Below are 24,652 nucleotides of genomic sequence, written 5' to 3'. Positions count from 1 at the left end.
CACAGGAGGCGTCCTCAGTGGGGGCTTTGGTGAGGGGACCCTGAAGCCTCCACCGAGTCCTTTCCGATCCCGGCGGCTCTGGGACTTGGGGTGCCGCCGCCGTCACTCGCAAGCTAGCTTCCCGTCGAAGCTGGAGAGGGCGATGGCGAAGGCCTGCAGGGCGCACAGCGGGTACCGGTAGTCTAGGGTGAAGGCGTCCTCGGCCACGCGGCCGAACTGCAGCACGATGTAGTCGGCTGTGGACCAGCAAGGGGGGGGGCGTCTCGGCCCTGGGCCCTGCCTGGCAATCCATGCCCTCGACCGCGGGGCAGTTCCCCTCCCGGGCCCGGGGGCCTCGGTACTCAGCCGCCTTCGCCTTCGTTATACCTGCCCCACCTGCAGCTTACCTCCCTCGGACTGTAAGCCCCTGAGGACAGGGACCGGCCTTATCTTCTGCCCCCGGGGCTATGCACGAACCGCCACTTAAGAATAGGGACCTGTCAAACTTCCCCAACCTAGATTCCTCCCTTGCCAACTTTTCTGCTGCATTCTGACCCCATTTTCCTCCCCTCCCCCCCAACCCAGCCCCAGTCCCATCTCAGAGCACCAGGCTCAATCCCGGACTAACCCCCTGGTTCCCTCTTCATCCTGCGGCCTCGCTCAGCCCCCAAACCTCCCCCAGCATCCATAGGGGCAGGAAGTTGCTAAAAATACCCCCAACCTCATCAGACCAGGCTCCACCAGAAATGTGATCTGGAGAGCAGTTATCCAAGGCCTGGGGACAGGTGACACTGGGAGCACATCTCTAGGATCGAGTGGGGGATGGGGAAGTTGCTCCCTGTTAGCTGCCCTGGGAACCTGGATCCCTTGGGAGACACCTTTCCATTCCCAAGCTTCCTTAACCTAGTGCAGACCCCTCCCCACGCTTGTAATGGGGACGTTTTTACTTAATTTATGTTATGGGTGCAGCTTGTTGCCCTAAATCTTCAAGGGCAGGCCTTTCACCTCCTTTGAGAGAAGACAGTAGAGTAGGCGCTCAGAAAGGCCTGATTAATATTCCCTACTCCTAAAGGTCTAAGGGGGTTCCGATTCCAGCGTGACCTCTTACTAGCTGTGTGATCTTGGGCAAGTTACCGAACCTCTCTGTTCCTCAGTTTTCTCATCTGCCAAGTGGGGATAATAGTCCTAAGTACCTTCCTCGCAGGGTTGTTGAAAAGATCTAATGATCCCATCTCTGTGAAACCCTGAGGACAGTGCCTGCCACATAGAAAAGACCGTGTAAGTGTCTGTGAAGCAGAATCTGAGGAGCCCGGGCAAGGGCTGCCCGCTCTGGGCCCAGCACTATGACCTGCGTTGGGCTGTCAGTGGTTTTCAAACTCCAGCAGCTTAACTCTCCCTTCCACACAGTCTTACCCAGAATATCCCAGTTTCTGCCCAGGACTCTGGTAAATGCTAGAACGAGGGCCTGGAAGAATGAGCCTAAGACACCTGCGTGGAATCCCTGAGGTTCCTGAGGGCACAGTGTCAATGCCCCTGGAGAAAAGAGCCACCTTCCTAGATGTTCTGGCTCGGGCGAGAGAAGATGGTGGGCAAAGGCCTGAGCCAGGGCCGGGTCCGGAGGAGGTGGGGCCAGCTGGTCTCGGCCCTCGTACTCACGGTCATCAGCGTGCACGATCTGGAAGTTCTTGACGGAGGCCTGCGTGACTCTGCCTTGGAAGTTGAGGGTGTAGGAGCCAGTGGCTTCATTCCAGAATGGTGGCTTATTGTGCAGCTCAATGAGGCTCTCCAGAGTCTTGTTCTGCCAGCGCACCAGCAGCCCATCGCTGGCCTGGGGGGCCGGGGAGGTATTGGGAGAGGATGGTTAGGGGGGTGGGATATCTCAGGACTGACAGGGGATGGGGCCTGGGACCTATGTGTGCCCTTGCACAGCCTGGAAATCAGCATCCACTTGGGGTATCCTTGACTTGGGGTATCCTTGAGAGCATGTGTGGCTTCTGGTACCCTTGTGGGCAGGGTGTGCCTCTGTGGGAATGGGGCTTGCCATGGGTTGCCAAAGTGGAGGGCGGAAAATGGAAAGCAGCCCTGCCGGCGTGGCTCAATGGTTGAGCGTTGACCTATGAACCAGGAGGTCACAGTTCGATTCCACGTCAGGGCACATGCCCGGGTTGCAGGCTCAATCCCCAGTGTGGGGCGTGCAGCAGGCAGCCAGTCAATGAATCTCTCTCATGTTTCTATCTCTCTCTCCTTCGCACTTCCTCTCTGAAATCAATAAAAAATATTTTTAAAAAAAACATTTAAAAAAGAAAATGGGAAGTAGCATCTGGCACACAGTAGGTGCTCTGTGCCATCCGTATCCAAGGGTCCTTCCATGCTGGCACCTGATTACAAGGATGAACCAAACATTCTGGGACCTACAAGGAGCGCACAGTTGAGCTCGGGGAGCTACACAGGCAAACAGTGATTACGGTAAAGTGTCCTGGGAGAGTTTCTGGAAGGAAGGAGTGGCCGGTGTACGGGTGCTCTTGAGATATTTCTTTACTGAGTTTCCTTGGCAGCTGTCACGTTACCTTCATGGCCTGGAGTGAGTCTACTCAAGATCATGTTCTCCTGGCCTGGTCTGTGGGGCTCAGTGGGCTGGGCGTCGTCCCTGGCACTGAGGGGCTGCTGGTCAGGGCACAGGCGGGGTCTCGAGCTCAGGCCACAGTGAAGGGCATGCAGGAGGCAGCTGATGGGCGTGCCGCTCTCACATTAATGTTTCTCTGTCTCTCTCCCTTCCTCTGTCTCAAAATCAATTTAAAAAATTAAAAAAAAATCATATCCCCCAAGAAGCCTTCCTGACCCCGTGTCCGATTTAGGTGTTTTAGCGCTGACCTTCCATGACACGTGCTCACTTCTCGCACTGCGTGTGAAGGACAGACACTCTGAGGCAGGCACAGTATTCGGGTCATATCTCTGTGCCTCGGTTTCCCTCAGTTGTGAGGACTGACTACGTTAACAGCACAGGACGTGTTATTTAAATCAGTTCCTGGACCAGAGTAAATGTTCCCTAAAGATCAGATACTGTTCTGACGGTCGCTGTTGTGCTGATTTTGGTTAAACCCGGTTTTAACCAATGGTTGTGTAATGAAGGACCTGAGTTGATGAAGGGTGACCACAGCAGTGCTGGGCGGTTCTCACTGAGCCCGGGGTGCGGGGACACTGCCTCTGGGGGGCGGCGTTCACTCCAGGCGTGGAAGGAGCAGGCGTGGGACCCACGGGCCCTCCAGACCAGGACCTCCCGTGGCCGGTGCCCCTGGGCCTGCTGGGCCTGACTACCTGTGACTTTCCAGCAGGAAAGACTGTGTGATCAGCCAAGAGGGATATTAGTTTTTCCGTGTAAATGAGTGAAATGGCACCACTGCGAGTATGGGGCACGCCAGTCATCCTGCGTCTTTTTAAAAAATATATATTTTTATTGATTTCAGAGAGGAAGGGAGAGAGAGATAGAAACATCAATGATGAGAGAGAATCATTGATTGACTGCCTCCTGCACGCCCCATACTGGGGATCGAGTCCACAACCTGAGCATGTGCTGCTGGCTGGAATCAAACCCGGGACCCTTCAGTCTGCAGGCCGACGCTCTATCCACTGAGCCAAACCAGCTAGAGCTCATCCTGGACCGACCCACAGTGCTAAGGAGCAGGGCGAGAGACTGACGGAAGGAAGCCACCTTCCTGCAGGACATCTCTCCATCTTACCCTACACACACCCCCGTCGCTTTTAAAATATAAGTCAAATCATGCCACTCCTTTGCTCAAAACCCTTCTCTGGCTTCCTGTTTCTCTCCTATAAAAACCAGTTACACAGGCCCTATCTGCCCCTCACTCTCACCTCTTACCTTATCTCCCTCCAGCCACACGGCCACCTGCTGTTCCTCAAACCCATCAGGCACCTCCCTGCCTCCCGGCCTTTGCACTGGCTCCCCTAGAATGCCAGCTTCATGAGGGACCTGCGTATTGTCCACTGATGTCTTCACGGTGCCTAACTACCTGGCACTCAGTATACTGTATGTGAACTGAATGAATATGTAAATGGGTGATTTGGTGTAAACTTAAAACACTCACATAACATTGTGTTTGTTTCCGTGAATTCAATGACAAAAACCTCGAATTCATCCCCCAAGTGGCCAGAATAAACTTGTCCTGGAGGGTGGAGTGTGCTCAAGAGGTGGGGTGTTGGGCAAGCTGACCCCCGCTACTGCCCCGCCCCAGCTCCCCCGGAGTGAGTCCCATAGCGAGTGGGGCCTTCAGGGAGGGCGGTCAGGGAGGTGCAGGGCTCACATTTCGGGGCCGGATGGGGACCCTCTCGTTGTCCGAATTCATGCCCGGAATGATGACCGTCATGCGCCGCGGACCTCGGAAGCCCAGCACGTTGGTTTCCTGGGAGGGAGGTGCGCCTTAGGCCGGCCCTGCCAGGGGCGGGGCTGCCGCGGGGACAGGTGGAGACTCACATAAATCACCGCTGCCAGCTCCTGCCGGAGGCTCCCCACGTCAGCGCCGCCTCCCCCGCGGCGCGGGTTCTGCCCGTTGTCAAAGACAGTGAAGCGGTTCCCCAGGAGGTTGGACCTGCAAGCAGGCGGAGCTGGGGCTGGCTCAGGAGGTCCACGCCGGGACTCCAAGACCCTCCAGCCAAGCAGTGTTGGGAGCTACTGGACCACCCAGGGTGAAGTGTCTTAGGACAGCACTGCATGTCCCCTGCCCCAGCCTTCCCTCGTGGAGTCTTAGAAAGATGGATCTAGGGGACTGGGCAGCCTTCAAATCTCAGTTCCATTTCTGACTAGCTGTGTGACCTTGGGCAAGTTACTTAACTGATCTGAGCCTCAGCTTCCCCATCTGCAAAATGGGTGTAAGAACAGCCAAATGGTTGATAAGAGGATTCAGTGGGTTCTTATCTGGAACTTACTGCCTTATGTAAGTGTTTGTTAAATACATAAATAAAAGAAATAAGGCTTGACTCAGGGGTCCCGTCCCCACCTCTCAGATTTGTGGTGAGGGTTAGGTGAGATGTACGGCAGACATAGCACAGGGTAGGCGCCAAACGCTTGTTCATTCATTCATTTAGTAACTATTTGCTGAGAAGCTATTCTGCCAGGTGCCGGGAACTCAACATGAACACAGCCCTCCACCCTGGAACTCAGCCTCTCGGCCTGTGAGGTCCCTGGGCCAGCAGCGTGGGCACCACCGGGGGGCTGTTAGAACTGAACCATTAACAGGGGCCCCACGTGGGCTACCCAGGGTATGAGAGGCCCTGGGCCAGGGTGTCCGCTGTGGTGGGCACTCGGTGGGCTCAGGGGTCAGAGCAGACCGCATGGCCTCTTGCTGCCCTGAGCCCCCAGCCCACCTCAGCTTCCCGACAAAATTCTCCCCTCCTCGGGACAGGTTGGTGGGGTCGCTGGACATGAGGTAATTGGCTGTCTTGCTCCGTTTCCGCTTCCTGCCAGCCAAGAGGAACACCTGTGGGGACGGTGAGAGCAGCGGGCAGAGGAGGTGGGTGAGGGGAGGAGAAGCCTTTCGCTGGCAGCCCCTCCCCACATCTTGGCCCAGACCCTCCCTCCACCTGGTCCTGGCACCTCCGCCTCCCTCTCCCTTCACCTCCTCCTGGCTCACCTTTTTCTCGGAGTCCAGGTGCAGGAAGTAGGAGGGGTACAGGCCCCGGTCCATGCCCCTCTTGTCCCGCGTCAGCCGGCAGCGCACTGTGCGGCCCTGAGGGGCCGGCCGCAGCACGAACTCCCGGGGCTCGCCCACTCCCACGGGTGGGGACGTGGCCCGCTCCTCCTTCTGGGGGCGCAGAGTGGGCATCAGCCCCAGACACCAGCTCCCCTGCCCCCAGCAGGTGCCCAGGCTGGGACAGGGCAGGCAGCAGGCCAACTCACCGCTTTCTGTGTAGGGAGAGGACAGAGAGGCAGCTGGAGGGCGATGCCAGGGGCTCTGGGGGGCTGGCACTCACCGTTATGTCCTGAAGCTTGTGGCTAAGAGCCCAGACTCCGGAGCCAGAGAGCCTGGTCCAAGTCCGGGTCCCACCGCTATCTGGCAGGTTGGCTAAGTGCCCTAACTCCATTTTCCCTCCTAAGAAGTAGGCAGGCTGGGGTGAGCCCCTGTTTCATTTATACGTTTAGCAAGCACTCATATCAAGTCCGCCGGTGTGCCCGGTATCGTCCTCAGCACTTTTCAAACCCTAACTCATTTAATCCTCTTACCACTGTCCCCGGAGGTCACTGACTGTCCTACAGAGGAGGACGCTGAGGGTAGAGAGACTGAGGAGCTTGCTGAGTCGCGCAGCTGGTAGAGGTGGAGCTGGGATTTAACCTGCCCACTTTCCTGTCAGATCCAGAGCCTTTGGCAAGACCCTCCTTCAAGCAGGTTCGCTCTCAGGGGGGGAAGGACGAGATGAGGCCGAAGGTATCGGTTGCTGTGTTCTAAGCCAGCGATTTTCAACCGCGAGCCGCAGGGATTTTTAAAGCACATGATACCTGGCCGTTTAGTGGGGGGCCCTGACCTCCTTTCCCTTAGATCCGTGGTCGGCAAACTGCGGCTGGCCAGCCACATGCGGCTCTTTGGCCCCTTGAGTGTGGCTCTTCCTAAGCCTTAGGAGCACCCTGATTAAGTTAATAACAATGTACCTACCTATATAGTTTAAGTTTAAAAAATTTGGCTCTCAAAAGAAATTTCAGTTGTTGTACTGTTGATATTTGGCTCTGTTGACTGATGAGTTTGCCGACCACTGCCTTAGATTGTCAAGTAAAAAAATGACAGCAGCCCACACAACAGTAGCCACCTGGTATGAATTCATCAAAATTATATATAACTTTTTTGGTGAGATTGGTAAAAAATAAATTTTTGGGTGTGCCGCAGAATCTTAGTAATTAGTTTTCGTGCCAGGAGATGAAAAGGGTTGAAAACCGCTGCTCTAAGCACACAACACAGAGGAAGTGTTAGCCACCGCTGTTATCATGAGCACATACCAAATATTCCGAGTAGTGGCCAACCTCCAAGGTGGCCCCCAACGGTCCCTGCCCCTGGAATCGACCCCTGGGGTGGTCCCCGCCCACACTGCATGGGGTTCTGGGGAAGCTGCTGCCACGTCATAATAACACCCAGCAGCCCTGGGAGAGGCCGCCCCGCCCGCCCACAGCCAGGACAGGAGCCATTGCAGAAGTGGGTCCTGCATTCCCAGCCAAGCTTTCAGGTGCTGTCCTGCAGCAACTCAGAGGCCCCTGAGCCAGAACTGCCCTGCTACGCTGTTCCCAGGCTTCTGACTCCGTGAAGAAATGAAGAAAATGAATGTTTGGGTTTTTTTTGTTTTTGTTTTTGTTTTTTTGAGTATTAATTTTTTTCCTCCCCCCCCCCGCCCTTGACAATCCCCTGGCCTCCCCTACCCCCCAGTGTCTGATGTCCATGGGTTATGCTTATATGCATGCCTACAAGTCCTTTGGTTGATCTCTTACCCCCCTCCCTCCTGCCCCCCACCCCTCCCCGGCCTTCCCGCTGCAGTTGGACAATCTGTTTGAGGCAGCTCTGCCTCTGTATCTATTATTGTTCAAAAGTTTATAATGGTCTCTATTATCCATGAATGAGTGAGATCATGTGGTATTTTTCCTTCATTGACTGGCTTATTTCACTCAGCATAATGCTCTCCAGGAATGTTTGTTTTTTAAGACACTAATTTTTAGGGTGGTTTGTTATATGGTAACACATGGTCAAAACAATGAATAGAGAAGCACATGGAAAAAGTAACAATTTGGTTGCACTGGCCCCTCTGTTCTCACAAACCTGGTGCCCTTTGCCCTCAGGTTCTTGCCCTCACAACAGGGGGTGTGGAGGTCCTAGCCCTAAGCCTCCCAGCGGGGAGAGAAGGGACCAGCGAGGGAGGGTGCGCTGGAGGGCCGAGGCTCTCCGTGAGCTCTGACGCGCTGTGCTTGGGCATTTTTGCTGAGGGCAGGTTTGCAGTGTGTGAGGCGAGGCCCTTGGCCTGCGGACGAGCGAGCCTCTCCTCTCCACTCTAGGTTGCTCCAGAAGCAACTTGTGAAACACAAGAGTATGTTTGGAATGCGAGCTGGAGAAAGCCAGAGCTTATTCAAACATTTCTATAGCTGCGCACTTCCAGGGCCTCCTGCTCGGCAGGCTGTGCTGCCTCCAGTTCCATTCCTCCCGGACAGAATCAGCTGCCGCCCGTCTACACATCAGGATCCCGTCATCTTGGCTAATGTGACTCGGCCCTCCCGCTCTGACCACGCCTGGCCCTGCACCGAAGGGTCTTGGGTTTGATTCCCAGTCAAGGGCAGGTACCTGGGTTGCTGGTTTGATCCCCATCCAGGTGGGGCACGTGCAGGAGGCAGCCCATCGCTGTGTCTCTCTCACATTGATGTCCCCCCCCTCCTTCCCACTCTTCCTAAAAATATGAATAGAAAAGTACCCTAGGGTGGGGACTAATAAACAAACAAAGATCTGACTATGCCTGAACACTAACACACAGCAAAGAGCCGGCCCTGCCTCATGGTGATCCCCACACCCCGAAACGAGTTTCTAAAGACGCTCATCACTTTCTCTGTCCCGCTGGACCTTGCTCCCCTGCTTACTTGAGTTTGTGTGTGCTGGTGCCTGAGTTTGGGAGAGAATGTGCAAACCATTTAAGGACCTGTCCGCCCTGGAGAATTCCCAGTCAGAACGGACCCTGGGAGGCCTGGAGGAGGGTCCTGGAGGCCGCAGACACCATGGAGTTGCTGGAAGGTTGGGAGGCCTGGTTGGGGTAGCAGACAGCACTTGGGGGGCCGAGGGCGATCGGGGGGAAATATTTTAGCACCTCGCACAGCTGGCTCTCGGGCCATCGGTGTGCCCAAGGGTGTGTACACGTGTGCCTGCCGGCCACTTCCCTGGGCCAGGAAATGTGTGTCTTCCTGTGGGGCAGCTCTGGCTGCAGCGGGGGAGGGGGGTGCTCAGAGACCAGAGGACGTAAGGCTCCTGGGTGGCCAGTCCCAACCTGGTGACCCCACAACTGCCTCTTCCGCTCTCACAAGTCTGGTGCCCTTTGTCCACATATCCTGGCACCAGAGGGGGAGCCAAGATTCTAGCCCCCAGGGACGCCATGGCCCCAGCCCACAGGCCCACACTCTAATGCCCAACGCCAGGCCCCTGCCACTGCGCCCCGTAAGGACCGCAGCCGCCTGCCCCTCTGGTACCCAACCTTTTTGCCTTTTCCTTTCGCTTTGCCCTTCTGGTTGCTGTTCTTGGTCGCCACAGCTGCCACGTCTTCCTCCTCCCCCTCTTCCCCCTTCCTCTCCTCCTCCGAGTCTTTGGGAGTACCTGGAACAGAGCAGGCGCAAGCCTCTTAGCCCTGGCGGAGCACTTCATGGTTTCCCATGTCTCCCTCGGACCCTTCCCACAACCACAAGGGTAACCCCGGGTGACTACTCTCTCACTATTATTGGAGCCTCACAGTCAGACACCTGCCTGAGGCACACGGCTACTGAAATGGAGGTCAACATGCCCCCCAAGTCTGCTGACTCCAGCACCCGCTGTGCCAGCTCCCACCGCCAGGCCTGCCTCTCCGGGTCTGGGCACCAGAGGCCACTGCCACCCACCTTTCTTCTTCAGGGCTTTCCCCGCGGGGCCGCCGTCCCCAACCAGAAACAGGGCCTCCGGGGCCTTCTGCGCTCCGGCCGAGCTGGCTGGGGGCTCCTTGTCAGCTGGCCCGGACCCTGTGTGTGCACATGAAGCGGGGTCACACCCCACCACACCCAGGGCCCCTCCTCCAGGCGCCAGGCCCACCTTTCTTCTTTGTCTTTCCCGTCTTGGTCCCTTCCCCCGCTGGCGCCTTCTTCTTCACCCGAAGAGGCTTTGCTGGGGGGACAGGGCTTCCCGCGCCCCCTGGAAATGAAGGGCGGGGTGAGACCGTCCCCAGGGTGACCCTGGCACAAGGGGCACATTTAGACCAGGCGGCCCCTGGAGGGCATTCAGGCCGGGAGCCGCCCCGGGAACGTATTTCTGTGGATTGATTTTTACTGTAGTCACTTTGATGCTTTTATGACAATGATAACAGTAATTCATTTGGGTTTTTAAAAGAATTAAATAAAAGTCACAAAGCCCACTCTCTGTCCTCCCGGCTCAAGCGCCCTGGGTGGGGGTGGGGGTGGGGGGTGGGGGGATGGGGGGTGGAGGGAGTTGGGGGGCTCCGTCCCTGAGGCCTCCTTGGGAAGAGACCAGGGCAGGGACTCAGGTGGGGCCCCAGGCGGTGCAGCGAGGGGACCCGGGGCGGCTGCACCTGTGCTGGGACCCACCCTGCGGCGCCCCGGCCCTGGCCCTCCTCGCCCCGGGGTCTGCCGCAGGCTTCTCCTTAGGGGGCTTCCTGGGGCGCGGGGGGACTCTCTCCTCCTCCTCCTCCTCCTCTTCATCTTCAGGGTCCTCCTCTTCCGCCGCCTCCTCCTCTGCGGGTAGAAACTCCTCATATTGGGGCGCGGTGGGCCCATCCCCTGGGGAGCCCGGCCCGCAGACTGTGGGACGGAGGGGGCGGCTCCCCCCGGAACAGGCCCGGGAGGGCAGGCGGGCCAGCAGCTCCCTCAGGAAACCGGGCGACTGGAGCCGGGGGAGCGGCTGCAGGTGGGGCCGGGTCTCGGGGTTCGCCCTCGGGTTCTGGGTGCCCCCTCCTCCCCGGGCCTCACCTCCCGCCCCGCCCCTGCGGCTCCACTGCACCTGCGCAGCCACCGAAGTTCCAGGCAAAACGCGTCGCCCCCGTGCCTCAGTCTCCCCACCCGAAAGCGGGGAGCCAGAGAGTAAGGTTTTTCCGGCTCAGGGGCCAACCCGGAGACGGGAGGGGGGTTCCCCGAGTTTCTGCTTCTCCGCCCGCAGCCCCCGCAGCCCCCCACGTCCCCGCCTCTCACCCGCCTCCCCGCCGCGGGCTCGGGCCACCAGGAAGGTTTCTCGGGGGTCGCGCTTGGCCTCGGGGTCCCGGACGAACTTGGCGTAGACGGGCTGGGGGGCGGGCGGCTCCCGCGGCCTCCGCCTCCGCGCTGCTGAGCCGAGACGTGGGTCAGGCAGCCGGACCCCCCTCCGAGCGCCCCCCTCCTCCTCCGAGGGCCCCCTCCTCCTCCTCCTCCTCCTCCTCCTCCTCCTCCTCCGAGGGCCCCCTCCTCCTCCTCCTCCTCCTCCTCCTCCTCCTCTTCCTCCTCCTCCTCCGACGGCCCCCAACCCCTCCTCTGAGGGCGCCCCCTCCTCCTCCTCCGAGGGCCCCCTCTTCCTCCTCCTCCTCCTCCTCCTCCTCCTCCTCCGACGGCCCCCAACCCCTCCTCTGAGGGCGCCCCCCCCTCCTCCTCCGAGGGCCCCCTCCTCCTCCTCCTCCTCCTCCTCCTCCTCCTCCGACGGCCCCCCTCCTCCTCCTCCGAGGACCCCCCTCCTCCTCCGAGGGCCCCCCCTCCTCCTCCGAGGGCCCCCCTCCTCCTCCGAGGGCCCCCCTCCTCCTCCGAGGGCCCCCTCCTCCTCCGAGGGCACCTCTCCTCCTCCCACGGGGTCCCACCCCTCCTCTTCCGATGGACCCCCTCCTCCTCCTCCGACGGCCCCCCTCCTCCTCCTCCGAGGGCACCCCATCCTCCTCCCACGGGCCCCCCCTCCCCCGACGGCGCACTGGCCTGGGACACCCCCGTCCCCACCGTCCACACCCCTCCGCCCTCTCATTCACCCTCCACACCCGCCCCACCTCCGCCCCGCCCGCCCCCTCCCTCCCTGCCTCACCCTGCGGGGCGCCCCCGGGCTCAGCCGCCCGCCCGCCTCCGGGTCTCCTGGGCGTGGGTCCCGGGGGCGCGGGGGGCTCAGGGGCCTCCGTCCGCTTCTTCAGCCTCGGTCCCCGGGCGGGTCGCTGCGGGGGGGGGGGGTTCAAGAGGAAGAAGAGGGCGGGGGGCTGCCTGCCCCCCTCTAATCCCCGGAGCCGCCAGAAATAACCCGGATTATCTATCGGAGGAGCTGCAGCCTCCTCCTGGGGGTGAGGAAGGGTGCCCCCTGGCCCCAGCCCACATCCCCGGACACCCCCCGTCCCCAGCACCCCCTTCCTCCAAGCGCACTCCCGGGGACCCTCCCCGTCTGTGACCCCGACCCCGCGGGGCTGACAGCGGGCACCTGCCTCCTTGCCAGCGGGTGACATACCTGCTTGGGGCGCCGCTGGACCTCGGGGCTCCCGCTCTCCTCGTGTCCGCTGCGGGCAGCGAAGGAATCGGTGCGTCTCCCTCCCTGTCCCGCCCCCCAGCCCCTCCACCGGGGCCCCCAGGCTCGGACGCGCACCTGTCGGAGGCCCACACCTCCCGGAGGGCATCGTCCTGCAGCGGCATCGCCTCGCCTCCCGCACCCTCCGGCCCGCGGCTCTGCGCCCGGGCTGCCCCCTGATCCGCTGCCCCGGCCCCGCCCCCGCGGCCGCTGACGGTGGGGGCTGGCACCGCCAGGTGCTCCCGCAGCGCCCCGCCCCGCCCCGGGGGCCAGGCTGATGGGGAGGAGGCTGAACCCCTAGTGCTTCTCAGAACCCCAACCCCCGGAGGATGGCATCACTGTAGTTACAGTTTTGTAATTTGTCAGTGGTCAAAGGGGTGTGGGAAGAAAATATTAGAGCAGCGGTTCTCAACCTGTGGGTCGCGGCCCTTTTGGGGGTTGAACGACCCTTTCACAGGGGTTGCCTAAGACCATCGGAAAACACATATATAATTACATATTGTTTTTTTCAAATATATTTTATTGATTCTTCACAGAGAGGAAGGGAGAGAGACAGAGAGAGCCAGAAACATCGATGAGAGAGAAACATCGACCAGCTGCCCCCTGCACATCCCCCACCGGGGATGTGCCCGCAACCCAGGCACACGCCCCCGACCGGAATCGAACCCCGGACCCCCCAGTCCGCAGGCCGACACTCCATCCACTGAGCCAAACCGGCCTCGGCAATTACATATTGTTTTTGATTAATCACTATGCTTTCATTATGTTCCATTTGTAACAATGAAAATACATCCTGCATATCAGATATTTACATTACGATTCATAACAGTAGCAACATTACAGTGATGAAGTAGCAACGAAAAGAATTTTATGGTTGGGGGTCACCACAACATGAGGAACTGTATTAAAGGGTCGCGGCATTAGGAAGGTTGAGAACCACTGTATTAGATCAAATCCTGTCTCTTTATTTTTCATAAAGAACTAGAATTTACCGGTATTTAATACATATGGATTGACAGAAGGAGGTGTATATACTTTATAAAGAAATATGCCTGACCTCACAGAAATACAAAGTACCGGAAAAAAACTACTATGAACTGGACAGCCTGGATGAAATGGACATATTCCTAGAAAAATACAATCTTCCAAAACTCAATCAGGAAGAATCAGAACGCCTGAATAGGCTGATAACTACTGAGGAAATGGAAGCAGTAATAAAAAGGCTCCCAGGAATAAAAGCCCTGGTCCGGATGGCTTCACAGGGGAGTTTTACCAAATATTCAAAGAAGAGCTAACACTGATCCTCCTCAGACTATTCCAAAAAATCCAAGAGGAAGGAGCACGTCCAAGCTCTGTCTATGAGGCCAGCATCACCCTAATACCAAAACCAGGTAAGGACACTGCAAAGAAAGAGAACTACAGGCCAACATCCCTGATGAACACAGATGCTAAAATCCTCAACAAAATTTTAGCAAATTCGATCCAGCGATACATTAATCAGATCCTACACCATGACCAAGTGGGATTTATTCCAGGGATGCAAGGCTGGTACAATATTCACAAGTCAATTTACATCATATAAACAGATTGCAGGACAAAAATAACATGATCGTATTAATTGATGCAGGAAAAGCATTCAACAAAATCCAACACTTTTTAAAAAGTATATCTTTATTGATTTCAGAGAAGAAGGGAGAGAGAGAGAGAGAAAAAAAAATGTCAATGATGAGAGAGAATCATTGTACGGCTGCCTTTGTCTGATTGAGCCCGCAAATGGAATCTAAGGTGACCTCCTGGATCATAGCCTCTGCTCAACCACTGAGCCACCAAGGCCAGGCCAACACCTTTTTTTGATAAAACCTCTCAGCAAAGTGGGAATAGAGGGATCATACCTCAACATAATAAAAGCTTATATGACAAGCCTGCAGCCTACATCATACTCAATGGGCAAAAACTAAAACCATTTCCCCTAAGAATGGGAACAAGACAGGGATGCCCTCTTTCACCACTCTCCTCCAACATAGTACATGAAGTCCTAGCCATGGCCATCAGATAAGAAGAAGAAATAAAAGGCATCCAAATTGGAAAGGAGGAAGCAAAACTCTCACTATTTGCAGATACGTGACATTGTACATAAAAAACCCTAAAGACTCCATAAAAAAACTACTAGATTTAATAAATGAATTCAGCAATGTAGCTGGATACCGAATTAAGACCCAGAAATCCATGGCATTTTTATACACAATAATGAACTCTCAAAAAGAAAAACTCAATCCCATTTACCATTGCAACAAAAAAATTAGGATACTTAGGAATAAACTTAACCAAGGAGGTAAAAGTCCTGTACTCGGATAACTACAGGATGTTGAAAAAAGAGAAAGAGAAAGATATAAACAAGTGGAAGAATATACCGTGTTCATGGATTGGTAGAATCAATATCATTAAAATGTCCATACTACCCAAAGCAATCTATAAATTCAATGCAATCCCTATTAAAATACCAACGGCATATTTCACAGACCTAGAACAAACACTCCAAAAAATTTATATGGAACCAAAAAAAGATCCCGAATAGCTACAGCAATCTTGAGAAAGAAGAACAAAGTTGGAGGAATCACAATACCAGGTATCAACTACTACAAACCCATTGTACTCAAAACAGCCTGGTACTGGTACAAGAACAGGCATATAGATCAATGGAACAGAACAGAGAACCCAGAAATCAACCCAAGCCATTATGCTCAATTAGTATTTGACAAAGGAGGCAAGAGCATTCAATGGAGTCCTGACAGTCTCTTCAGTAAATGCTGCTGGGAAAATTGGACAGATACATGCAAAAAGAATGAAACTGGACCACCAACTCACACCATACACAAACATAAACTCAAAACGGATAAAAAACTTGAAAGTAAGATGTGAAACCATAAAAATCTTAGAAGAAATCATAGGCAGCAAAATCTCAGACATCTCTTGTGGCAATATGTTTACGGATACATCTGCTGGGGCAAAGGAAACTAAGGAGAAAATAAACAAATGGGACATCAAAATAAAAAGCTTCTGCAGCAAAAGAAACCATCAACAAAACAGGGAGCCCACTGTATGGGAGAACGCATTTGGCAATGATACATCTGATAAAGGGTTAATATCCAAAATATGTATATAAGGAGCTTAGACAACTTAACAGAAGGAAGACAAACCATCCAATTAAAAATTGGGCCCAGCCGGCGTGGCACAGTGGTTGAGCGTCGACCTATGAACCAGGAGGTCAGGGTTTGATTCCCAGTCAGGGCATATGCTTGGGTTGCAGGCTCCATCCCCTGCGTGGGGTGTGTAGAGGCAGATGATCAGGAACTCTCTCATCATTGATGTTTCTATCTCTCTCTCCCTCTCCCTTCCTCTCTGAAATCAATAAAAAAATATTTTTAGAAATGGGCAAAGGACCTAAATAGACACTTCTCCAAAGGGGACATACAGATGGCCAAGAGACAAAAAAATGCTCAAAGTCACTGATCATCAGAGAAATGCAAATTAAAATGACAATTCTCACACCTGTCAGAATGGCTACCATCAACAAATCAACAAATGACAAGTGCTAGCGAGGATGTGGAGAAAAGGGAACCGTAGTGCACTGCTGGTGGGAATGCAGACTGGTGCAGCCATTGTAGAAAACAGTATGGAGTTTCCTCAAAAAAAGAAATATGGATCTCCCATTTGACCCAGTGATCCCACTTCTAGTAATATATCCTAAGAAACCTGAAACACCAATCAGCAAGGATATATGCACCCCTATGTTCATAGCAGCACAACTCACCATAGCTAAGATCTGGAAACAGCCTAAGTGCCCATCAGTAGATGAGTGGATAAAAAATCTGTGGTACTTTTACACAATAGAATACCATGCAGCTGTAAAAAAGAAGGAACTCTTACCATTTGCAACAGCATGGATGGACCTGGAGAGTATTATGCTAAGTGAAATAAGCCAGTCGGAGAAAGATAAACATCACATAATCTCGTAGAATCTAATGAACAAAATAAACTGATGAACAAAAATAGATCCAAAGACATAGAAGCATGAACAGACTTTCGAACCTCAGAGGGAAGGCAGGGGAGGGAAGTGGGAAATGATCAACCAATGAACTTGTATGCATATATGCATAACCCGTGGACACAGACCATAGGGTGATGAAGGCCTGGGGGGGAGGGGGCCAATGGGGGGAAAAGGGAGACATCTGTAATATTTTCAACAATAAAGATTAGGAAAAAAGGATTATGCCTGTATGGGGTGTACACTTAAATGTATTTTACTGAGAGGGGACATGTTTTCTTAAAAGTTAGAGACTGGAGAGCCAGTGTTGGTGTGATTGCCGTGGTGGGAGAGGGTTGGGTGAGCGCCGGGGAAGCCCAGAGGTCTGCCCCAGGCTTCCTGAAGCCTGGCCTAAAACTCCACAGGTGAGTAGCAGTTCCACAGGCTGGAAAGCAGGGGGGCTGTTACCCGGGGAAAGAACAGGGAGATAAAGGCTCGGAGGTTGGAAACAGCCAGAGGTATGCACAGGTCTGTCATCTCCGACACGGTCACCCCTGGACTGCCACTTGGTGGCTGACCATCCCCGGGTGACAGCCTCACTGGGCCTTGGCTTGTCATTTATAAATGGGTTTGATGATGGCACCAACGTGGCAGGAGTCCTGTGCAGACTGAAGGCGACGGCAGGTGGGACCTGCACATAGTGGGCACTCAGACTTGGTCTGCTCCTCTTCAGAGCTGCACTCCGTCTGCCTCCCGCATTCCCGGCACAACTTGGCACGTGGTTGCGGTCACTTTTTGAGGGAATTAACGAGTGCGTCTTTATTTCAATTGTTTCTCACAAGAGTCCAGTGAGATAGGGTAGAGGTTGTCTCCATTTTACAGGTGGAGAAACTGAGGCTCGGGAGGCGAACTGACTAGCTCAGTGTCACCAGATCATAATGTTGCTTGAACCCGGATCTGCCTGCTGCCCCAACCCCTGTGTGTCTTATACTCGCAGGATTAGAGCTGGGGATTGAACAGAAGGCTCCGGCTTTTTGTCCCTCGTCACTTCCTTGGTCCACCTGACCCAGATTTGCCATAACCAATCTTTCTGAAATGCTACTTCTTCAGTGGACACCTTTGCTCAGACGCATTCACTGTCTCCACACTGCCGAAGGTTCAAGTTTAAATGTGCTGGGCTGCCGTTCAAGGCTCTCCCTGCTCTGGCCTCCGGCTGCCATTCCAACTACAGGGATGCATCAGACCCTGCTGTGTGTGTGTGTGGTCAAGGGGTAGACCAGCCGTGGGCAAACTACGGCCCGCGGGCCGGATCCGGCCTGTTTGAAATCAATAAAACTATTGAAAAAAAAGACCGTACCCTTTTATGTAATGATGTTTACTTTGAATTTATATTAGTTCACACAAACACTCCATCCATGCTTTTGTTCCGGCCTCCGGTCCAGTTTAAGAACCCATTGTGGCCCTCGAGTCAAAAAGTTTGCCCACCCCTGGGGTAGATGCTGCGGACGGTCAGCGAGGGCACCCAGGAAGCCGGGCTTTCGGAAGGCTGCGAAGTCCACGTGAGGCTTCCTGAGCGATTCGGCAGCTTGGTTACGGGTAGAGTCGGGTTGGGGTGAGGCTTGAGGCTGAAGTTTATGCCAGAGTTGGATTCCAGTCACAAGTAGGAAGAGTGCACTGGCAGGCGTCGGTGTCCCTGAGGCGTCTGACTTGGGAGGGGACATTGAGGGTCTAGTGATGCCTGGTGCTGGGATTGGGGTTTGACGCAGGGGCCGACAGGCAGCGCATTTGGAGGTGTGGGGGGGGTGTTTTGAATTGTCACGCGACTGGGGTTGCTGGCGGCATTCAGAGAGAGGAGCTCAGGCGCCAGGTGTCTGTAATGCAGCAAGCAGGCGCCGTGGCCCTGCCCCACATGCAGCCCGTCCCTCCTGGGAGACACTGAGGCAGAGCCTGTGTGAGGGGGGACTGGACAGCATTAGGCTTGAATTCCAGTCTGTGGCTCTCTTCTCTGCAGCTGGGAGAGGCGGGTACCCTCGGTCCTCTGGGACAAGCTGAGGCAAATATGGGGACCGTCTGGCCAGTTTGGGGCCATGGTGTCCAACCATGCTGGGCATTAGAGTCGCTCGGCGGGGGTGGGGTGGGGCTTTAAAAAATGCTGATGCTAGTCTGACCTCCCAGCAATTCTGAGTTAATTAGTAGGAAGTGGGGTTGGGGCAGTAGGAGTTTTAAAGGCTCCTTGGGGGACTGGAGCCTTCTCTGGGGCTTGAAACTCTCTCTTTAAACTACTCCTCTCAGTAAAGCAGTGGTTCTCAAAGTGGGGTTCCGGGACCAGCAGCCTCAGCGTCACTTGGGAACATGTTAGAAGGGCAGATTCTCAGACCTCACCGTTGACCATTGGAAGCTCTGGGTGGGGCCCAGCAAACAGCATTCCAGCACCTTCGGGGCCTTTGCGCCCCTCAGCTCTGAGCCCCTGCAGCCCAGCACTGAACTGAGCCCCTGCAGCCCAGCACTAAACTGAGGCCCTGCAGCCCAGCACTGAACTGAGCCCCTGCAGCCCAGCACTGAACTGCGCCCCTGCAGCCCAGCACTGAACTGAGGCCCTGCAGCCCAGCACTGAACTGAGGCCCTGCAGCCCAGCACTGAACTGAGGCCCTGCAGCCCAGCACTGAACTGAGGCCCTGCAGCCCAGCACTGAACTGAGGCCCTGCAGCCCAGCACTGAACTGAGGCCCTGCAGCCCAGCACTGAACTGAGCCCCTGCAGCCCAGCACTGAACTGAGCCCCTGCAGCCCAGCACTGAACTGAGCCCCTGCAGCCCAGCACTGAACTGAGGCCCTGCAGCCCAGCACTGAACTGAGGCCCGCATGCAGAGACCGACCGCATGGCCCCGGAAGTGGGGGTGGCTCTCCACACTTCTCGAGTGATGGAGCGGCCAAGTAGCTGTGGGTGCTGTGGACGGCAGGGTCCATGAGGCCAGGACGTTTCCATCCTGCTCCCGGCTCTCTCCAGGGCCCGGCCCAGGGTGTGTGCTGAACAAGTGAATGCGGGGAGACACACAGAGAGACGGGGAGACCTGGGAGCGGAGATGTGACTTCCGCTTACTGTCCTGGTCCCACAGCATGTGAGGCTAGCGTTTCTAGTGCCTAAGACACAGGCTTCAGGCACCAAGGGGCCCTGACCGCCTGCCTCTTCCCTGGCGCTCATTCAACGTCGGGGCTTGTCTCCAGTGCGGTGCGTGAATGTGGCGCGGGTGCACCACCTGACAGGGAATCTACAAGGTTGTTTTCTTTCCTCAGCTGAGGATCGTTTTGCCACTGATTTTTAGAGAGCGTGGAAGGGAATGAGGGAGAGAGCGAGAGAGAGAAACATGGATGTGAACAGAGACACATCGACTGGTTGCCTCCCACATGCATCGGGACTGGGACGGGGGAGTGTGTGAGGGCCGTGAGTCACACCCACCAGGGCTACTTTTTGTTTTAAAACAATTCAAATTTGCACATAAGCTGCAGGATAGCAGAAGGAACTCTGGAATGAACTCTTGGCCAAAGGCCACTCACGTTTTGCTAATTGTCCCAATAATGGCTGTTGTAGTCTGGGGCCACACCTTGCACTGGTTGTGCCTCCAGTCCTCTTTAATCGGTGGGGGATGGTCCAGGGCAAGTTTCCTGCGTGCGATTTTCTCTTGTGGGCAATTAACATGACTGGAAAGTTGCCTTTAAGTCCCAACCTCCATGTAAAAAGCCATTCGGTTCACTGGGGTGTCTCAGCTGAGTCTCCAGTGGCCCTGGGTGGCAGGGAGTATGAGTCAAGGGAAAGCCAGGAAGGGCTCGATGGCAGGCGACAGAAGTCCATGTGGACTAGCATACGCTCAGAGCTGATGACCCCTGACCTGGGCCTGCTGGGAGCATTCCCCCTCGGGCAGGGCGGGGCCAGGCTCATTGTTTCCTCTGCCTTGGTGGGAAAGGTGACCACTGCGCCTCCCTGACACATCACTTCCCCCAGGAGCGGGGGGGGGGGGGGGGGGGGGGGGGGGGGGGGACTGGCTCTACTGGAGTCTCTTGCTTACTCCTGAATTAGTCCCATGGCCCAACAAGAAGAGGGCACTCTGATTGGCCAACTCCAGTCATGTGCCCGCCTCTGGGCGGGGCCCTACCCCTCGGGAGTGGGGAATGGGGCCGGGGAAGTCATTTGGTCCCGCTCTGGCTCTGCCCAGGCATTAGGGTGGGTTAACTAAATGTTTGCCTAAATAGAGCAGGCGACCTTTAAAGCTGATAATTCTGTATGGTCCCGAATGATGTTATACATACCCAAATGGCCGCTGGCAGAAAAAAGGTTCCCCCCGGTTCTAAAAAGGAAAAGGGGGTTCTGCTTCTCCCCGTGACTCGGCGAGGAGTCCAGGTGGGAGCTCTGGTCAGAGTCAGGAATCATAACAGTAGCAGCGGCGGTAGCTATGACGGTCACTGAGAGCTGGCGGGGCTCCAGGCACCGGAACGAGTGCTTTATCTGTTTTACCTGGTGTAACGCAGCCGTTTTATGCGATAGACGCGTTCCTACATGTTTCACATGCGAGGCAATTTCACAGAGAGGCGCAGTCGCCTGCCCAAGGCCACACAGCTGCACTCCGCAGACTGCGGGCCCAGGGTGACCGGCTCCGGAGCGCCCGGCGCCCTCCCAGGTGCAGCGAAGCCAGGTCTCTCGCTGCAGGTGGGGCTGGAGCGGGCGGGGGCTGCCTGTGGGCCGGGGGTGGGGGCGGAGGCGAACGTCTCGGGGCAGGTCGCTTATGGGAAGTTGCTCTTACTCCCAGAGCAAGGAGCAGAGCCTCGAGGTACAGAAAACAGAATGGGAGAGTTTAGGGCAGCCGCTAAAGTACTTACCTGAGCTTTGCAAAGTCCCAGCCCAGGCCGCTGAGCCCAGGCCGGTACCCTAACACTCCCCCGGTGAGCTGAGTGTCCAGCCCACGCGGGAACCACTAGTTTAGAGGCCTCGTGGTTTACCGGAGACAGTCGTAGGTTGAGACCCACCTGGGTCTGAGACGTGACTGTCATTGCCAACTGTGGCTCTGTGCCAGCCATTGACTTCTCTGCCTCCATTTCCTCATCTGTGGGGGGGCGTGATAAGCCCCTGTACCTCATGCAGGGTTGTGAGGGCCCAGGAGAGGGTGTCTGTAAGGCCCTCGCGTAGGCTTGGCAACCGCAGCACTGCCGGGAGGGGCAGAACAGAAGCCTGGTCGCGGCAGGTCAGGACTGCGCAGGACCACCCAGGGAGGCAGTGTCGCCCAGGACTCAGCATCAGGCTGAGGCTGTGGCATGGACCTTGGCAGCTGCCGAGACCGCGGCCCCGGCCCTCCCACCTTGGGCTCCCGCCTGGCCTTCACCGAGGGGCTCGAGGCTTCTGAATGGGGTGCGCTTGGAATGGGACCGGGGTAGGAGAGTGGTGGTGGGCGGGCGCTGGGGCAGAGTGGGGTGGGGGAAAGGGGAATGGCTGTGAGTGCACTGGCTTAGTCCCACCACCAGGTGGCGACAGGAACCCACCCACTGGGCGAGGCCACCAGCCAGGCTGAAGGACGACTGGGAATAACAAAGCTATTAGAGGACCTTTTTGTTTGCTGTTTGTGTGTGTGTGTGAGTACTAGGTAGTACAGGCTAAAACTTCCTTTTCTTTCATCTCCATTTACTTCGTGCAACAGTCCTGTGGTAGGCGCCCTTACTCTCCCTTAGGTTGTGAAAAAGTCGGTGCTGATAACTGGCAACTGGAAACTGAAGCCAGTCAGTCTGACTCCAGATTAATCTCTTTTTTTATTTTATTTTTAAAATATATTTTATTGATTTTTTTACAGAGAGGAAGGGAGAGAGATAGAGAGTTAGAAACATCGATGAGAGAGAAACATCGATCAGCTGCCCCCTGCACACCTCCTACTGGGGATGTGCCTGCAACCCAGGTACATGCCCTCGACCGGAATCGAACCTGGGACCTTTCAGTCCGCAGGCCGACGCTCTATCCACTGAGCCAAACCGGTTTCGGCTAATCTCTTTTTTTAAAAAAAATATATTTATTGATTTTTTTACAGAGAGGAAGGGAGAGGGACAGAGAGTTAGAAACATCAATGAGAGAGAAACATCCATCAGCTGCCTCCTACACACCCCCAACTGGGGATGTGCCCGCAACCAAGGTACATGTCCTTGACCGAAATTGAACCTGGGACCCTTCAGGCCGCAGATCCATCCGCTGAGCCAAACCAGCCAGGGCCCAGATTAATCTCTCAACCCCTGAGGTCATAGACGTTTAGAGCTGCAAGGGACTTTGGAAATCCTCAGGTCCTGTGATTTCTAAACCTGTTCCAGGACAAACATCCCCTGAGGCTCTTTTAAAAAAGACTCCAAATTCCTGGGCCCAGCCCATGCACTGACCTAGAATCTCCCAGTGAAAGGGCCTAGGAACGTGTGTCCTTAAGAAGCATCCCAACTTGGAAATATGGATCTGATCTCAGAGTGGGAAAGTGACCTGCCCAAGGTCACACAGCTAATTCCCTCCAAGTTCCGAACACCCTCTAATCCAGAAGCCAGACCACCCTCCTTAAAGAGGAGATAATATGCCATGTGACCCAGCAATTCCACTTCTGGGTATCTACCCAAAAGAATTGAAAGCAATGTCTTGAAGAAATACTTGAACACCCATGTTCATAGCAGCATTATTAAAAAAAAAAAAGGCAGATGCAGCCCACGTGTCCATCAAGGGATGCATGGAACAAAGGGAGCTCACGTGCAATGGAATATCATTCAGTCTTAAAAGCAAGGGGATTTTGACAGGTGCTGTAACATGGATGAACCTCCAGGACATTATGCCAAGGCTCATAATAAAAAGACACGTTCTCCACGACTCCATTTACATGAGGGACCTACAGTAGTCAAATCATGGAGACGGAAGGTAGCTGGTGGCCGCCAGGTCTGAGGGGAACGGGAGTGGGGAGATGCTGGTTAACTGCACAGAGTTTCAGTTTTGCCAGATGAGAGTCTGGAGGTGGATGGGGTGATGGCTGCACAATGATATGAACGTGCTTTGTATCACAGCTGTAGGCTAAAAGCTTCCGGTTCTTGTTTGTTTGTTTTTGTTAATCCTCACCCGAGGACATTTTCCCATTGATTTTTAGAGAGAGTGGAAGGGAGAGGGAGAGACACACAGAGAGAAGCATCGATGTGAGGAATTGGTTGTCTCTCACATGCACCCCAATTGGGGCTGGAGATCAAGCCTGCAATCGAGGTACATGCCCTTGACCGGAATCGAACCCGAGACCCTTCAGTCTGTAGGCCGACGCTCGGTCTCCTGAGCCAAACCGGGGCAAGACCGCTGGTTTTATGTTACGTGTATTTTCCATTATAAGAACCACTTTGCCGCTAGAGAAGACAATGTGTGCCCAGCCCTGGGAGCGAGGAGTGAGAACGTAAATGTGGTTTTCTTCATCTTTTGAGCGGTTTTGTAAATCAGTATTATATGGAATTTGATGATGAGTATTGTCAAATCGCCTCTCTGCTTGAAAAGGATTGTACTAATAATGTACTTTCCCCCTCCAATAACTTCACCAACTTGGGGTTTTATTATTTCACCTTTCTTTATTTAACGGGTGAGAGATGGAACTTCTTTATTATTTAAATGTGCATTAAAATTTATTAGATCTAAAGTGGAAGGTCCAGAATTTAATCAATGTCGTTAACAGTCTCAGGCTAATATCCCCCCGAATGTTAATCCCCAATTTGCTGTACTAAATGAAACAATCCACCCGGCCCTTGGAGCTCAGCGGTGGAGCATTGAGCCAGGAACCAAGAGGCCACCTGTTGGATTCCCGGTCACGGCATATGCCTGGGCTGCGGGCTCGCTGGGAAGCCGGGCGGGTGCAGGACGCAGCCGCTAGACCAGTGGTTCTCAACCTTCCTAATGCCACGACCCTTTAATACAGTTCCTCATGTTGTGGTGACCCCAACCATAAAATTCTTTTCGTTGCTACTTCATCACTGTAATGTTGCTACTGTTATGAATCGTCATGTAAATATCTGATATGCCAGATGTATTTTCATTGTTACAAATTGGACATAATTAAAGCATACTGATTAATCACAAAAACAATATGTAATTAGATATGTCTTAGGCGACCTCTGTGAAAGGGTCGTTCGACCCCCAAAGGGGTCGCGACCCACAAGTTGAGAACCACTGCACTAGATGGTGTTTATCATTGATGTTTCATTTCTCTATCCCTCTCCCTTTCTCTCTCTCTAAAAAAATCAATAAAATATATTAAAAAACAAAACAAAAAACAAGTCGATGTTTATTGTTACAGCAAATCAATAACACTAGTAGGTCTGTGACTGAGGGGAGAAAGCGGCCCCTGCTCACTCTGCCTCGCTGGCTCCCACCGGTGCAGCGTGGATTCTGGGTTC

The 24,652-nt window shown here is 54.8% G+C and overlaps 1 protein-coding gene across 1 annotated transcript; it reads right to left on the bottom strand.

The window, feature by feature from the left end:
* Positions 1-102: 102 nt before the first annotated feature.
* On the bottom strand, positions 103-12,399 carry TULP1 (TUB like protein 1). Its single transcript, XM_059701887.1, has 15 exons — positions 12,282-12,399; positions 12,147-12,195; positions 11,739-11,862; positions 10,892-11,023; positions 10,292-10,438; positions 9,783-9,881; positions 9,596-9,712; positions 9,199-9,317; positions 8,535-8,540; positions 5,625-5,795; positions 5,359-5,471; positions 4,469-4,583; positions 4,299-4,397; positions 1,636-1,807; positions 103-236 (listed from the first exon to the last, which is right to left on the bottom strand). Exons 1-15 carry the CDS (start codon positions 12,326-12,328, stop codon positions 103-105), a joined length of 1,644 nt encoding a protein of 547 aa, XP_059557870.1. The 5' UTR covers positions 12,329-12,399.
* Positions 12,400-24,652: the final 12,253 nt, after the last annotated feature.

This window comes from Myotis daubentonii, chromosome 6 (genome assembly GCF_963259705.1).
Source record: "Myotis daubentonii chromosome 6, mMyoDau2.1, whole genome shotgun sequence".
Taxonomy (NCBI): domain Eukaryota; kingdom Metazoa; phylum Chordata; class Mammalia; order Chiroptera; family Vespertilionidae; genus Myotis; species Myotis daubentonii.
The sequence above is the reverse complement of the archived record's forward strand: the minus strand, read 5'-3'. Positions and strand labels throughout refer to the sequence as shown.